This window comes from Aspergillus neoniger (assembly GCF_003184625.1).
Source record: "Aspergillus neoniger CBS 115656 unplaced genomic scaffold BO87scaffold_15, whole genome shotgun sequence".
Classification (NCBI taxonomy): Eukaryota; Fungi; Ascomycota; class Eurotiomycetes; order Eurotiales; family Aspergillaceae; genus Aspergillus; species Aspergillus neoniger.
Window position 1 is genome coordinate 499,196 of NW_020291143.1, and position 15,412 is coordinate 514,607.

A 15,412-nucleotide genomic window follows, 5' to 3' on the forward strand; every position below is an offset into this window, starting at 1 on the left:
CATTTGGCCGCCACATGAGGACAAGAGCGCGTAGCAGGTTGGGATCTGAGCGCACATGGTAGTCTTGATAAATCTGTTGTCACCCTGTCTTCGATCTTTCTGAGAGACTGTTCTGCTACCTTACCTCTCCAATGTTCCCTATCCCAGTATCTCCGAATAGGGCAAGGAGTACTATACAACCTTTCCAAGCTGTCTACTAGACACTGAGCCTGGTCTGGAACCAGCATCCCAGCGCGCTAAGTTCGTGCCGATATTCTTTTCATTCTCTCCGGTTGGCCTGCTCTATGGCAAGGTTAGCCGCTAACAGCTGTTGTTTTCATGCCGCCCTTTCAGCCTGAGCGGGTTGCTGTTATAGGGGGCGGTTGCACGGGTATCACGACTGTCTGGGCATTGCGGAATTCCACCCATGATGTTCATCTATTTGAAGCCTCAGACTCTCTTGGTGGGCGCGTAAATGCCCTGCCCTTTGAGCATAATGGTCACCGAATTGATGTCAATACAAGTTTTCCCAACTTTAATGCCGGGGCTTCTCGTTAGTGGCAACTTCCCAGCCCGTATCTTTTCTTGACTAATTCACATCTTCAGCAAACCTCGTTTCGTTGTTAGACTACCTTGGGATTACCAGTGTCAAGGCTCCGTTCTCCTTTGGGGCTACGGATGGGATTGACAGTTTCCAATGGTGTGGTAGCATACTGAAAAGCATTCTTCTTCGTCCATGGACACTTTGCAACTTAGAGACCTATCGCATACTGTGCGATGCTATTTGGCTGAAATACATGGCTGTGGATGTACTCGATCCCGGCTTTGAGGCTTGTAAACCCGCGGATCCCCAGTCGTTATCCTCGCATGAGTACCTCGCAGGCGAAGAGTACTCCAATACCTTTATCGAGAACTACCTAGCCCCACTGCTGTCCATTCTGTGGAGCACGAATGCGGGGAAGTTCCTGCCACGGGTTCCTGCGAAAGCCCTCGTCCAGGCCCTTTATCATCACCAACTGCTGAAGCCCCGTCAAGCCTTGCCAAACTGGCGTCGTATCGGACCAGGGGTGAGCCATTTCATCCAGACCATGACCAAAAGCTTTCCCTCCTCCAAGGTTCATCTCAAGACTAGAGTAACAGAGATTGTTCAGTATGGAAAGAAGTTCGGTATCGTGACATCTGCAGGCGAAGAACTGTTCTTCAACCATATAGTCTTCGCCGTTAACGGCCAGGAGACTATTAAGATACTGGGGTCGCTCGCAGATGAGCAAGAAAAGGGGATCATCCGAAGTTTAGGCTCAACCAGAAACATCTCTGTTTTACATTCTGACCCTCTTGTGCGTCCCATCTACTTCCCTTATATATGCCCTACTAACCTCACAAACCAGCTCATGCCCAACGTCGAAGACCCGGGTCCCGCCTGCAACTACATCCTAGGCCCCAGCAACCAAGACTGGCAAACCCAACCAAGTAACACTACCACCATCATCACATCCCACATCTCCAGTCTCAGCTACATCGCCAACTTCCTCGACAGCATCCCATCCCACCTCTTCGGCCCCATATACATCACCCTAAACCCCTTCACCCCACCTCACCCAAGCCACGTGCAAGGCGTATGGGAGTTCACCGACCCGGAGCCTAGCGCCCAGACCCTGATAGCACAACATCACCTTCCCACCATCCAGAACAAGCGTGGTTTAAGTTACGGTTTCTGCTGGACAGGACGCGGACACTTAGAAGATGCCATCACGGCTGGTCTCAGGATCGCCATCCAGGATTTAGGCGCCGAGGCCCCGTTCCACGTGCAGTTCCACCAGGATCCCTTGGAGGCGGCTGCATCAGGGCCTCCTTTGAGCCTTGGCTTGAGAGATAATGTGATCCGGACGATTATTCGTCTGATTCATGTTTATGTTCTTATTCTGAGATTTGTTTTGGTTCTCTTGAGGGCTCTGCCGGGGGCGGCTGGGAAGGCGAAGACGAGGTTTAGACCGGTGTGCAATGCTACCACTAGTGGTAAGAAGAAGAAGAGGTCTTGATGATGTTTTTTGTTTCCTTTGTTCTTCTTTTACTTTTTCTAGAGGGAAGATTCTTGGGACGTTATATGAGTATTACTAGACCAGATATAGTATTACGAACTTGTTTCTGGAGGTTGAAAATAGAATCCCTAATACTAGTAGTTGACATTAACGTAAAATAGCTCATTCATAGTAGAAAAAGCAATGGCTCTTCCCGGTTTAGTTAGGAAAATATAATAAAACCTGCAGACATGGTATACATATTGCTTTCTTGTATGTGTTTTGTTTCTTTCGGTTGTTTTCTCTTCACACCCCGTCTTGCCTGTTCTCCAAAAATCCAGCCAAGTGGTGAGCCACGTTCCCCTTATTTGAGATACTTCTCACTATCCTGGTTCACGATCGTGGCGCTCCTCCGCGCATCAAGGAACAGGTCTTCGCACTCTGCCACGTCGGCTTCCTCGATGCCGCCTGGGCGTCCATTTACCTTGGCGAGGATGCTAGCCGGGGTAAGTAATTGCAGGGCATACCGCAAGCTGACCTTGCTGCCGTGCTCGGAAACCTTGTCCAGGGCGGGGTCGGTGATGCTGAGGCCTTCCGTCTTGGCGCGCAGGCGAATGATGGTCTTGATCTCATCGGGAGAGTAAGGGTGGGTGGGGATGATTAGGAGACGGGCGAGAAGGTCGGGAGGGATGCCGTGGGCGGCGGAGATGTCGTCGGTGCCGCGGATGACGGTGTTGCCGCGGTTAGAGGCAAGGATGACAATGGGGGAGATAGAAGACTCGAGGGCCCGGTTGAGGTATGTGAAGCATTCAATGTCGAGCATGTGAACCTAGAGGTGGGGGTTAGCAACTGATTGTAAGGTGAGGCAGGGAAGGGCTAGGATGATTTACCTCGTCGATGAAGAGGACACCGGGAACGAGCTCCGCAACGCCCTGGTCGATGTAGCGGTTGACGACCTTGTTGATCTCCTGGCGCAACTTCTCCGTAATCTCGGTCTTCTTGGGCTTCATGAGCTGACCCATCATGCTCATCACATCCTGTCCACCCTGGGGCCGGGCATTGGCCATGTCCAGATCGTGCAGTGTCACATCCTGAACGATTTCCTTCTTTTTGTGGACCTCTCCCTTCGGTACGGGCACGTATTCCTCAGCTTCAAGATCGAACTCGGTGGCGTAGGCGTCCGACCGTCCGACACGCTTGCAGGCTCCAGTATTCGCTTCGATGTAAATGACGTCTCCCACGGTGACACGCTCCTTTTGAATAGCTTCGTAGATGCTGGGGTCCAGGCGCAGCTTCTTGGTACCCTTGGCGGACTTCAGACCGATGATGAGATGGCTGATCGTGCGTCCGTATCCTCCCAGAGGGTTCTCCGTCTCTTCGGGGGTGAGTTCCGTCACTTCACCTTCGTATACTTCCTTCGTTTCGCGAACACGGAGACCTATCGATGCATTAGAGTCTATTGGGTTGTTCGCGTCAAAATGGCATAGATCGCGTACCGATTGCCCTCCGGAAGTTCTCCATGAGCGCCTCTGTTTTCTTGACCTCAGCCGAGTAAATCTCACTACCAACGATCGGACAGAACGGGACTTTGGTTCCCAGCTCCTGCGACACGGCGAGGGCCAGGGCAGTCTTTCCAGTTCCGGGTCCACCAGCCAGGAGGACAGCCCGACCGGCCATCTTCTTCGCCTTGATCAAGTCAACAACGACACCGCATGCCTGTTATGTCAATCCTTCGGGTTAGTACAAGGCTCATGGGCTTGGAAAACGAGGGTTCTGGGCGGCAATGTTGTCGCATACCTCACGGGCAGTTGCCTGTCCAACAAAACCGTCTCCTGAAGCCTCCGCGGTGCCATCTTGTCGTAGACCAAGACCCTTGATATGCGTGTGGGCTGCGGTTCTGTTCTCCCGCGAGTTGCCCTTCACTTCACTGATTTGGACCATGGTGAAGGGATTGCGACCTGACTCGGAAGCCACAGATATGCGATCGTGGTGGGGTAGAAAGTTTCGGTAAGGAGTAAGTCACACGAGAAGTAAGAAGAGCTGACAGGATCAGAGAAAGCTGGAGATGATGAAAGGGAAGATGAGTCTGGATGCAGCTGCTTCTGGCCGAAATTCAAGCGCAGCTGGGGAGGATCGATCAATGATAGCCGGCCGTGGCCAAGGCGGTCAGCCGCGACCCCCAAATTCTTTCACCATCCGGTGCTGGACGGTCCACGCCTATCTCCAACTATCTCGTCCGCTGTTGCTGTGCTCTGCCGGCACCTGTTCTTCTTCTTCTCGGCCAATTCCCTGTCATGGTCGACTGCCTCTCGACCTTTTGATCTACACAATGGCGGGTTTACAGACTCGTTCGACCATGTCCCTTCCGTTCTCCCTCTCTGCGGCTTTTCGCAACCTTTCCCTCACGACCTCCAAACGTTCCTTCTCCACGACATTGGCGGCACAGAAGACGAAACAATTGCCGGATTACATCCCTCCTTACCCCTACGGCCCGAACTATGTCTTCAAGCAATCCAACTCCGGTCTCTACGGAGGCGCGATGATCCAATTCGGAAACAAGATCTCACAAGGCCGCAACGAGGGCAAGACCCGCCGATTCTGGAAGCCCAACGTTCGTCGGAAGAAGCTCTACAGCGAAGCACTCGAAAAGGATCTTTTCATCAAGGTCACGCGCAAGGCGCTGCGCACGATCCGGAAGGCCGGTGGCCTCGACAACTACCTTCTGAGCGACCGCCCGGGCCGCATCAGGGAGATGGGTATCTTTGGATGGGAGTTGCGGTGGCAGATCATGCAGACCCCGAAGATTCAAGAGAGATTCCGGGAGGAGCGGAAAAAGCTTGGTATGCCCGAACCTCCTACGTTCGAGGAATGGGTGAAGCAGAAGGAGGACGAGATCAAGGCGCAGGTGGAGGCGGAGACGAATATCAAGGAGATCACGAAGCCAACGTACAACGAGAAACAATACTAGAGACCTACAGGGCAAGTCTCTAGCAAAGTCGATTTGGGACGGTCAATTTCGGTTGATTATCTGGTGACCAACGGATGGGCGTCTGTTGTATTATTATTTCTATGGTCATGGTCGACAGCGTCTGCATACCGCTTTCATACTATATCTCGGATGGTGAAAAAGACGACTGTACAGCTGCTATTTAGGTCTTGCATGGACTGCTTGGCTTTGCGTGATTCGCTCTTCAGTGTATTTATATGTTACCAATGCGATTTGGATTAATTGACCTGGTGTGCACATGGCGTTGAAGGGACTAATGCAGACATACTACTTGCAGATTAGCCCTCGACGTGGTAAAGTTACATGGACCAATAACCGTCTTTATATATACACGGATCTAACACCGCGTCAGAAGGCTACCAGTGGCCCTGGAAGCTACTTTGTAGTTTGGGATGCAATACATCAGCACATGTGCGGGATCTCATATGCCCAGATGGGAAGACACCGTATCTATACATAGACATTAAACAACCACAACCTTACTTCATAATGAGCCAACCATTAATAATCATCGTCGCTGGCCTTGGAATGTCTCAAGTAATAGCCAATCTGCAAGGTCATCGGCTTTGTCCCTGGAATGCTGCGATCTTTCGGACCAACAAAGATCCGCGGGCGCATTTCCGGATCCGGCAGAGGAGCCCGTGAAGCCGGATCAGTTACAAGCAATTGATGCTGCCTCCGCTCCAAGCTCATACTACGTGCTAGAATGTCCTGATCTATCGGAGCTGCAATTGACTATCTTTACATCCTTTACAGTCGCCCAGCATCTACTCGCTGGGGACAAATACACCCATCATGCAGTTCGCCCTGCCTCCGCGGAGGACTCCGATAACCCCTCCGTACCCTCGCTCGTCGCGAATCTCACTCCAGCGCAGGAAACAGCTCAAAGCAGTCGCCATCCTGGGCTTTTCCCTGCTCACCGTCTTCTTCCTTCTCTCCCAGTTCTTCTACACAAGTACAGGGGCCCCCGCCGTACCAGCAGGGACATCCAGCATCGTCGTCGTCACCGTTCTAGACCGGACGGCTTGGAGTAACGAGTACATCCAGAAGATCGTGAAGAACAGAGAGGACTATGCTAAGCGACATGGTAAGGCGACAATAACCCCAGTCACTTCCCTCGTGTTGAGTAACTTCAAATGTCTTACAATTGCAATCCAGGCTATACGAACTTCTTCGCCAACGTGTCCGACTATGAAACCGTCCTCGATAACGCCCCGAAGTCCTGGGCCGTCCTCCCAGCCCTCCGTCACGCGATGGCCTCCAACCCCTACTCGAAGTACTTCTTCCACCTAGACGCTCATGCCCTAATAATGAACCCGAGCAAATCACTTGAATCGCACGTCCTCGACAACGACCGTCTCGAATCCCTCATGCTCAAGGACGTCTCCGTCGTACCTCCCGATAGCATCATCAAGACATTCTCGCATCTACAGCCCCAAGATGTCGATCTCATTATGACCACCGATGCGGAGGATTTGAGCTCCGGTAGCTTCCTCCTTCGACAGGGCGACTTTGCCAAATATTTCCTCGACTTCTGGTTCGACCCTCTGTACATTAGCTATAACTTTGCGAAGGCCGAGACCCACGTTCTGGTAAGTGAGGAGATAGATTACGTTTCTTCCGTCTTTAAGTTTTTCATTATGCATCGTACACCTCTAGTCGGGTGCTCGCTTTATCAAATTCTGTTATTTTTTTTTTTTTTTTTTTTTTTTTTTTTTTTTTTTTTTTTTTTTTTTTTTTTTTTTTTGCTTCCTTCTTTTGCTTTTTCCCCGTGTCACCAGATTAAGTAACTAACCCACGTCATCAGGATCACATTGTGCAATGGCACCCGACCATCTTGGCCAGATTGGCTCTGGTTCCACAGCGGACCATCAATTCCTACAGCAAGGATTCGAACGGAGCTTCCGTGGACGGCGTCTATAAGGATGGTGACTTCGTCATTCGATTCCTTGGCTGTGACACCGACACGAAGCGGAGTTGCGAGAAGGAAGTGGAGCCGTATTATCGGCTTTGGGCAGGGAAGATGAAGAACGAGTAACCTCGTTCTTTCTTTCTTTCTTTCTCTCTTCTGTCTTCTTATATTCGCTTTCAAATGTAATGTCCACCTTTGCTTTTGGGGGAGTTTGGGTATGATTTTGCTTATTTAATGGTGTTGGGAGTTTTTTTTTTTTTTTGAACAAATTGTCTTCGGACCTCTGGTACTGTGATATTAATCCCATAGAGAAGCGAGCGCATTCACTCCGATGCTACATGAGTTACCTAGTACTACTCCATACCTCGCAATCCAATAGCATTATTGCTTCAAATTAAAAATGATTATTATTCGTCCACGTCAATAACTAGAACCCTCCGCATAACTCTCGTAAAATAACTAATAACCGGACTATAATCTATCGTAATAGGTTACACATCGAAGGACAAAACCGTCATGCAGAGAACAAACTCCGCCGTAATCTTCTCGGATGTCGAGATCCATTCATCTCTCACCACACCTTAACCCGGAACGCAGTCGAGGTACATGCAAGGTCCCGGGTGAACCTTGGCCAATGCCAAGACAAATGTATGCGAGGTTGACAACCTCGCACGTTACGCATAGTACTTTTACTCAAAGCAACATGCTCTTGTCTAGTACAGACCAGGCAGGATAACATAGCGCTTGCGCTTGTACTTGTCACCGAACTCCTTGCGGTAGCGGCGCTCCTTCTTCTTGGCCCAGAGAGCCATCTGAACGGTACCGACGACAATGAAGAACAGGACACTCCAGCTCATTCCGCTCAGCAGGTAGACGCCCACCCAGCTGACAACCTCGAAGAAGTAGTTGGGGCAGGTGACGACGTTGAAGCCAAATCCGGAGGGAATGCCTCTCTCCGTGGTACCGGGACGGCGCAGGTCGCGTAGCACAAGGTGAGCGTTTAGGTTCGCAAGCTCGCCGAAAATGAACAATGCCAGGCCGCTGTAGAGGAGGAAAGAGTCCTGGATGGTGGCGGCGGGGGAATCGGGACGGAAGACCCAGTAGGCGATGTTCAGGCCGGCTAGGACCCAGTAGTGGCCGCTGTTCTTAACGATGTTGCGCGCGGGCATGGTGGCATTGCTGAAACGGTGGACGAAGACGGTTTCGTATTCGCGCTTGATGAAGTGGATGGTCAGGAGGGCGCAGACCAGGAGCTGGAACTGCGATGGGTCGGGAAGTGGCTTGTCGAAGTTAAAGTAGACATATGGGCGGAGGGGGAAGAGGAAGAGAGCCGGGATGAAGAGCGGTCCCAGGTATTCGATAATGTAGACGGTGCGCCATCCAAGTTGGGGGCCTGAAGATTAGGGAGTGTGTTAGTGAGTGAGGTGGGAATATAGCGGTGGTGGTGTAGATGGTGTAGACGGGGAAGTGTTTGGTGTCAGCTTATTCTACTAACCGAGATCCTTGACGTGCAAGACGCTCTTTTCCTTGAGACCGACTCCGTCGACGGTTGAGTCCTTGGAGTTGGGGACTACAGTGCGATCGCTACCCTTGGTGATCCGGAGACGGTGGATGGAGAAGCCCGAGGCTTCCGCGAGCTTGTTGTAGATTTCGGCGGTTGAGGCATTGGAGGACACCTGAACCTGCTTGGGGAGCTTCTTGATGGGTTTTCCTAGGGGATGGGGAGCCAATGTCAGTTGGGTTCGGACATATCAATTGAGCTTGACTGATGGTGGCCAGGAAACTTACCCCGGGGCTCAACAACTAGAGTCAGGGACGCCATTGGGATTAGGCTGAAGACACGCAAGCTCGTAATGACCCGGCAGGCACAGAGGATATTATCTGAGAATTATTCCACGTGAGCTGAGGTGAGAGCACAGTGCCAGGGTTCGTATACGAGGAAGATAGTATTGATGGCGCAAGTGTACCCGGTTATCGGAAGCGACAGACTTGTTGAGAAGTTGCTCAGCAAAATGCGGCTAGTCAAGAGGCCATTGCGGACTAGTGAGCTGCTTAGTGTATCCAGACTAATAATACACCACTAAGACCCCAGGCATTCCTTCCTCGGCCCGCGAAGCATCACGTGGGACGATCTGCCGGGGTCCAAACTTTTGGTTGCTGAACTACTCTCGGTACTCTTGCAAAATAAGGGTATGCTTTTGTTTCCCGGAAGGATTTGTTGACTACTCCATACGAGACTAGTGCTATCTGCGTACTTCATAGTTAGGGACAAACAATTCCAATCCGGTACTTCTTCCGTCACAGTCACGCTGACAGAGAGTCCTCAAAGGCCCTTCCCTGTTCTTACATATCTTACTAAATATATTGGTTTGGTTTTTTGCTTTTCCCATTCTTCCTTTGTGCTTATTATCTTTTCCCTTCCCGCTACAATGTGCTATCTTCTTACTGCATCTCACATGGCTTGTTGTTACAGAGCATTTGACATATCAGTGATCCAAGAATTATGCCATTCGCCGATTGAGTGGATCCACTGCATTATGCTAAATTTTTTTTTTCTTTTCTTGGTTGCGTGTTGTTAGTACTACTTACACAGTAGTATGCACTTACATGTCGGAACAATCTCGACTTGAGGCCCTTATCAATGAAGTATTGCCGGTAATAATAATAATAAAACAGACGGAGATGGCGTAATTGGAGACAAGAAATTAATTAAGACTGAAAATTATGAACGCCATTGTGTACCAGCAAGTCAGCCAAACATATGCGCCCGCTACGATTGTCCTGATTGTCAAGGTCACTTACCGGGGCTGGCTAGACCTGATAGAGTAGTGTTCAGCTTCATCCGACAGTGTGTACATACTAGTGGCGCTTTAGTCCCAGTCAGTCAGCCAGCCAGCCTTTCCTCACTTTTTGCCCCCGCCCATTTAGCACCTCCGTCTTTAGCCCGGTGCTAGCGGCATACCTTCATCTACTACTTACCCCGTACCAAGCAGCAGCCCAGCCCACACTCACTTGACAGCAACTCACTTATCACTCACCACATCCCAAGCCAGACTATCCATGCAGTTCGTGCTGGCCACTAGATACTACTACCCACTAACATCGGTGGGAATTAAAGGGAGGTGCTCTGATAGGATCTCTCTATACTCTAAGATCCCTTCCCCTCCGATCCCCGAATTGACCGTATTGTCAACCATTACCCGATGAAGTACAAGTAACCCCGACCAAGTGTCAAGGGCACCTCGCAAACTTTGGATCGAGCACAGGTCCCCGAGAGAACGCGATGGAATAGGAGGGTGGGGAATAATAATACAGTGCGCTGGATTTGCAAGATCTTCTGGCATTCTTTTTCAGCTCTTCCCACCCGCCTTCGCTAACTTGAAGCTCCAGCCGCAGATCGACCGGGTTTTTGCCCGGCTGAAATTGAGAGTCCCCGCCAGTCTGGTTTGTCGGGGCCTGCCACTGCCAGGGCCACCCGTCCAATGCCTCACGATACGATCCATCCATGACTATCCCTCGTATCTTCTTCGGCTGCGCACGCCATACTTCTTGTCTAGAGTGTGGATAAGGCCACCCATCGAGAGTTTGGTGCTAAGGCACGTTCGATCATACTCCGCATCCAACCTGTTAGCCTTGCATACGGTGTGAACTGCGCCCAGGTCATGTCTCATGCACGCGAATCAGAAGTCTCTCTGGCTCGCCTGTCACGTCCAATGGGGTATTTCTCGTTACGGACAGGACGCCCAGTGTCTGCTATCGCTCCGTGGACATTTTAGTAGTATTAATCATTCGCTTCGGGGTTGCCGACTCGGCTGTTACTCTCTTGGGCCGCTGCTATGACGCTGACAAGATCCTATAAAGACCGTTTCTCTGGATATCTTTCCTTGCTTAATCTCCCCCAACTTTTTCATGCGCATTCTCGCATTGAGTCCCCTGCTTCATAGTATATATCTCAACTCCCATCACCAAGGGGATTTATTCTTGTCTATACTGATACCCTTCTTGTTTACCTAACTAAGTTCTTTCCCCGCAACTCAACGTCCTCGCCGTTCGCATTCCTTGGTAGCCGGCGCGGTTCCAGAACGTCTAGACTCCCAAGGTGAGCAACCTTTCTATGACTTCATGAGGTGGGTCTTCTTTGGGACAATCCATAGTCCTAGAATCATGAGATGGAGATCTATCGACCCCTCTTTCTTCTTATTTGTAGAGTCGAGGTTAAGCATAATTGGAGCTTCATGCTGATCTTGGCTTTTCGCGTATGCAGCGGCATTGTACCTCTTGGACATCGACTTGTATAATATTAGCCCTATACGCAATGCCTGGCTCAAATAATCATTCCATTGTCAACGGCATTGGGAGCACAATTTCCCAGGTTGAAAAGGCTATTTCGGCATCCTTGCGGCCTCTACCTACGGCGACTGGAAACGGGACCTATGTCACTGAGCCTGCTCAGACGGGAATTGTCAAGGACCTCAGCCATGTCGACCTTGCTGATATCACGGCCCTGCTGGAGGTCGTTAAGGATGCTGTAACAGGTCAACCAGTCGATGATAGACATTATATAATGGAGCGAGTCATTCAGGTAAGTGCTTACTCTTGCCTTTTGAGCCAGTTGAGTCCGTCTGACCGAGTCCAGCTTGCTGCCGGGCTCCCTTCGACTTCTAAGAGTGGGAAGGATTTGACGAACACCTTCCTCAAGCAGCTCTGGAATGACCTGGAACATCCTCCGATTTCGTAAGTTTATTGTGACATGACATTCTATATGACACTAATTGAGGAATGTAGATACCTAGGCCGGGATTCTTCTTACCGCAAGGCCGATGGATCAGGAAATGTATAGTGCGCCCGGAACCCTTCTGGAAGGTGTTTGTTAACTCTCCATTGACAGAACTTCCTCTGGCCTCATATTGGAGCAGCTGGTAGCCACTACGCCAGGTCTGTACGGCCAACAACTGTTCAGTCGCCTTCGCTGCCGGATCCGAGCACGCTTTTCGCGTCCCTCCTGGAGAGAAAGGAATACAAGGAGCATCCGAACAAGATATCCAGTGTCTTGTTCTACCTCGCTTCCGTCATTATTCACGGTACGCATTGCTTAGATCATCCTTGGTTTTACAAGATCTCCCAACTGACATGCTCAAAGACCTGTTCCAAACGGATCGCAATGATTATACTCTGAACAAGACCTCCTCGTATTTGGATCTTTCACCTCTCTATGGCAACAATCAAGACGAGCAGAACCTCGTCAGGACCTTCAAGGATGGAAAACTCAAGCCGGACTGCTTTTCCAGCAAACGAGTTCTCGGTTTCCCTCCTGGCGTCGGCGTGCTTCTGCTGATGTTCAACCGCTTCCACAACTATGTTGTCGAAAATCTGGCGACTATCAATGAAGGCGGCCGTTTTACCAAGCCAGATGAGTCTGATGTCGACGCCAGCACGAGATACGACAACGATCTCTTCCAGACGGGTCGATTGGTCACGTGTGGTCTATACATAAACATCATCCTCAAGGACTACGTTCGGACCATATTGAATATCAATCGAACAGACAGTCTGTGGAGCTTAGATCCTCGAGCTGATATCCAGGATAGCTTGCTAGGAAGCGCTCCAGCGGAAGCCACCGGAAACCAGGTGTCTGCTGAGTTTAACCTCGTCTACCGCTGGCATGCTTGCATATCCCAGCGTGACGAGAAATGGACACAGGATCTGTACAAAGATCTGTTTCCAGGAAAGGATCCCAACAATGTTTCGTTACCGGAGTTTCTTAGGGGCGTGGCCAAGTGGGAAGCAAGCTTACCAGAGCAGCCCCCGGACCGTCCATTTGCTGGATTACAGCGTAATGCAGATGGCGCCTTTGATGATGACGACCTTGCGAACATGTTTGCGGATGGCGTAGAGGATTGTGCCGGTGCCTTTGGTGCCGGTAACATTCCATCGGTCTTCAGAAATATCGAGGCCCTCGGTATTTTGCAGGCGCGTTCGTGGAACTTGGCTACCCTGAACGAGTTCCGCAAGTTTTTCGACCTTGCGCCCTACAAGACCTTCGAGGAAATCAATCCTGATCCATACATTGCTGCCCAGCTCAAGAACCTGTATGATGAGCCTGACCTGGTGGAGATGTATCCCGGTGTTATCGTCGAGGCTACGAAAGACGCAGTAGTGCCTGGAAGCGGTTTGTGCACGAACTTCACGATATCAAGGGCCATTCTCTCCGATGCAGTTTCCCTTGTCCGTGGCGACCGTTTCTATACGGTGGATTACACACCAAAGCATCTCACGAACTGGGCCTATAACGAAATACAGCCTCAGGACTCGGTTGACCAAGGGCAGGTCTTTTACAAACTGGTGCTGCGTGCATTCCCCAATCACTTCAAAGGAGATTCAATTTACGCCCACTTTCCTCTGGTCATTCCATCTGAGAACAAGAAGATCCTTGAGAAGCTCTCGGTTGCTCAGGAATACAGCTGGGGCCGGCCCAGTTACACGCCTACGCCGCAATTCATCAGCTCTAATGCGGCCTGTATTTCCGTTCTCAACGACCAAGAGGCGTTCAAGGTTACTTGGGGAAGCAAGATCGAATTCTTGATGCGCCACAACAATCACCCTTATGGTCGGGATTTCATGCTGTCGGGTGACAAGCCACCCAACGCCGCCTCGCGCCGGATGATGGGCTCGGCCCTATACCGCGACAAGTGGGAGAGTGAGGTGAAGCGATTCTATGAGGATATCACCATAAAGCTCCTGCGCCAGCATTCTTACAAGCTGGGCGGAACCAATCAGGTCGATATCGTCCGAGATGTCGCAAATTACGCCCAGGTCCATTTCTGCGCAAACGTATTCTCTCTGCCCCTGAAGACTGAGTCTAATCCCAGGGGCATTTTTACCGAGGCTGAATTGTACGAAATATTGGCGCTTGTCTTCGCCTCCATTTTCTACGATGCCGATGTTGGAACGTCATTCCAGCTGAACCACACTGCCCGCGATGTGACCCAACAGCTCGGGGATCTGACCATGGCTAATGTTGACTTTGTCAACAAGGCCGGCTTCATCGCAAACATCGTTAGCAGTCTGCACCGGCACGATGTCCTCAGTGAATACGGCGAACACATGATCCAGCGTCTGCTTCACAGCAATATTCCTCCAGCCGACATTGTCTGGACACATCTTTTACCAACAGCGGGTGGCATGGTGGCAAACCAAGCCCAACTCTTCTCGCAATGCCTTGATTACTACCTGTCAGATGAAGGATCCGTTCATTTGCCCGACATTAAACGACTTGCCCAAGAAAACACATCCGAGGCTGATTCCCTTCTTTTACGATAGTAAGCGCTCCCTGAACTCCGCAAATGCCACTAATCATATTCATTGAGTGGTTCGCAAAGACATGTACTGACACATTTGCAGCTTCATGGAAGGAGCTCGGTTGCGATCGTCCGTCGGCTTGCCGCGACTGGTCGCGAAGCCTACTGTCGTTGATGACGGCGGGTCAAAGTATACTTTGAAGCCCGGCCAAAGTGTACTATGCAACCTAGTAAGTAGTGTCAAGCCTCCTACAGTGGAGATTTCCCCGGCGTTAGCAGACATTTGCTCACCTTCTTTCTTTTTTTTGCAGGTCTCTGCTTCCATGGATCCACGCAGCTTTCCCGAGCCGGAGAAGGTCAAGCTTGACCGCGACATGAGCCTGTACGCCCACTTTGGATTTGGGCCTCATCAATGCCTAGGCATGGGCATCTGTAAGCTGGCTCTCACGACAATGCTCAGGGTGGTGGGACGGCTAGACAACCTCCGGCGGGCTCCTGGGTCTCAAGGCCAACTGAAGAGGATTGCTGGACCTGGAGGGATTTCGATGTATATGACTGCAGACCAAAGCAGCTATTGGCCATTCCCATCGACCATGAAGATCCAATGGGATGGCGATCTGCCAAGTCTTGCTACGAACTAAAATTGTTGATGAATTATGGGGATGAATTAATAGCTGAGGCGGGAACGACTAATGTGTATAACAGTTCTTCATTGGTATAATAATATATTTTATTTCCAACGCACACTTTTGCATAACATTTCAAGTAATAGTAGTGGGGACAACATAGTACTCCTCACCGATACCTCTGTTGGTAGACGTCACTCATGCAACTCCCTGTTTGTCATTCACCCCACCTGTATGCGTTCACTCCCGAACAAAACACGATATTCCCCGAATCATAATGCTCCTGTGGAGCTATGCTCATTGGCAATCTGGGTTCCTAGATAGACCTACTAATAGCCCACATGGCTATGAAATAGCGCCAGCTTGAAATATCTAGGTGAGGTTCAACTGGAACGAAGACCCTGACCATGTGAAAACAGAGTAATCTATTGGGGGAATAGCTCAGTCCAAGTGAGAGGAAAATCGCCAGGCTGCTTCAAGTTGTAGCAAACGGGCAGTGAATAGAGGCCTGAACAAAAAGGTCAAGAGTAAGCCTGACTTTAGAGTAGGTATTAGGCTGCGATGTAAGCCCA

At 50.5% G+C, this 15,412-nt stretch overlaps 6 protein-coding genes across 6 annotated transcripts; 4 read left to right on the forward strand and 2 right to left on the reverse strand.

The window, feature by feature from the left end:
• Positions 1–318: 318 nt before the first annotated feature.
• On the forward strand, positions 319–2,109 carry BO87DRAFT_435799 (uncharacterized protein; the record flags this gene model as incomplete). Its single annotated transcript, XM_025627783.1, has 3 exons — positions 319–532; positions 586–1,316; positions 1,368–2,109. The coding sequence occupies 3 exons, from the start codon at positions 319–321 to the stop codon at positions 2,016–2,018; spliced, it is 1,596 nt and encodes a 531-aa protein (XP_025480053.1). The 3' UTR covers positions 2,019–2,109.
• rvb1 (RuvB family ATP-dependent DNA helicase pontin) lies at positions 2,107–4,088 on the reverse strand. Its single transcript, XM_025623303.1, has 4 exons — positions 3,795–4,088; positions 3,494–3,713; positions 2,888–3,435; positions 2,107–2,826 (listed from the first exon to the last, which is right to left on the reverse strand). The coding sequence occupies exons 1-4, from the start codon at positions 3,936–3,938 to the stop codon at positions 2,362–2,364; spliced, it is 1,377 nt and encodes a 458-aa protein (XP_025480054.1). The 5' UTR covers positions 3,939–4,088; the 3' UTR covers positions 2,107–2,361.
• A 136-nt stretch (positions 4,089–4,224) lies between these two features.
• BO87DRAFT_376449 (mitochondrial 54S ribosomal protein bL28m) lies at positions 4,225–5,305 on the forward strand. The gene has a single exon (XM_025623304.1). It carries the CDS (start codon positions 4,327–4,329, stop codon positions 4,963–4,965), a length of 639 nt encoding a protein of 212 aa, XP_025480055.1. The 5' UTR covers positions 4,225–4,326; the 3' UTR covers positions 4,966–5,305.
• Positions 5,306–5,675: 370 nt separating this feature from the next.
• BO87DRAFT_458932 (putative alpha-1,6-mannosyltransferase subunit) lies at positions 5,676–7,178 on the forward strand. Its single transcript, XM_025628906.1, has 3 exons — positions 5,676–6,091; positions 6,163–6,596; positions 6,812–7,178. Exons 1-3 carry the CDS (start codon positions 5,800–5,802, stop codon positions 7,040–7,042), a joined length of 957 nt encoding a protein of 318 aa, XP_025480056.1. The 5' UTR covers positions 5,676–5,799; the 3' UTR covers positions 7,043–7,178.
• A 128-nt stretch (positions 7,179–7,306) lies between these two features.
• On the reverse strand, positions 7,307–8,896 carry BO87DRAFT_334294 (trans-2-enoyl-CoA reductase (NADPH) TSC13). Its single transcript, XM_025620439.1, has 3 exons — positions 8,705–8,896; positions 8,412–8,627; positions 7,307–8,309 (listed from the first exon to the last, which is right to left on the reverse strand). Exons 1-3 carry the CDS (start codon positions 8,736–8,738, stop codon positions 7,630–7,632), a joined length of 930 nt encoding a protein of 309 aa, XP_025480057.1. The 5' UTR covers positions 8,739–8,896; the 3' UTR covers positions 7,307–7,629.
• A 1,863-nt stretch (positions 8,897–10,759) lies between these two features.
• BO87DRAFT_51058 (peroxidase/cytochrome P450 family protein) lies at positions 10,760–14,965 on the forward strand. The gene is made up of 8 exons (XM_025629340.1): positions 10,760–11,043; positions 11,181–11,498; positions 11,553–11,650; positions 11,702–11,750; positions 11,805–11,997; positions 12,057–14,235; positions 14,318–14,444; positions 14,526–14,965. The coding sequence occupies exons 2-8, from the start codon at positions 11,232–11,234 to the stop codon at positions 14,853–14,855; spliced, it is 3,243 nt and encodes a 1,080-aa protein (XP_025480058.1). The 5' UTR covers positions 10,760–11,043; positions 11,181–11,231; the 3' UTR covers positions 14,856–14,965.
• The last annotated feature ends 447 nt before the right edge of the window (positions 14,966–15,412 follow it).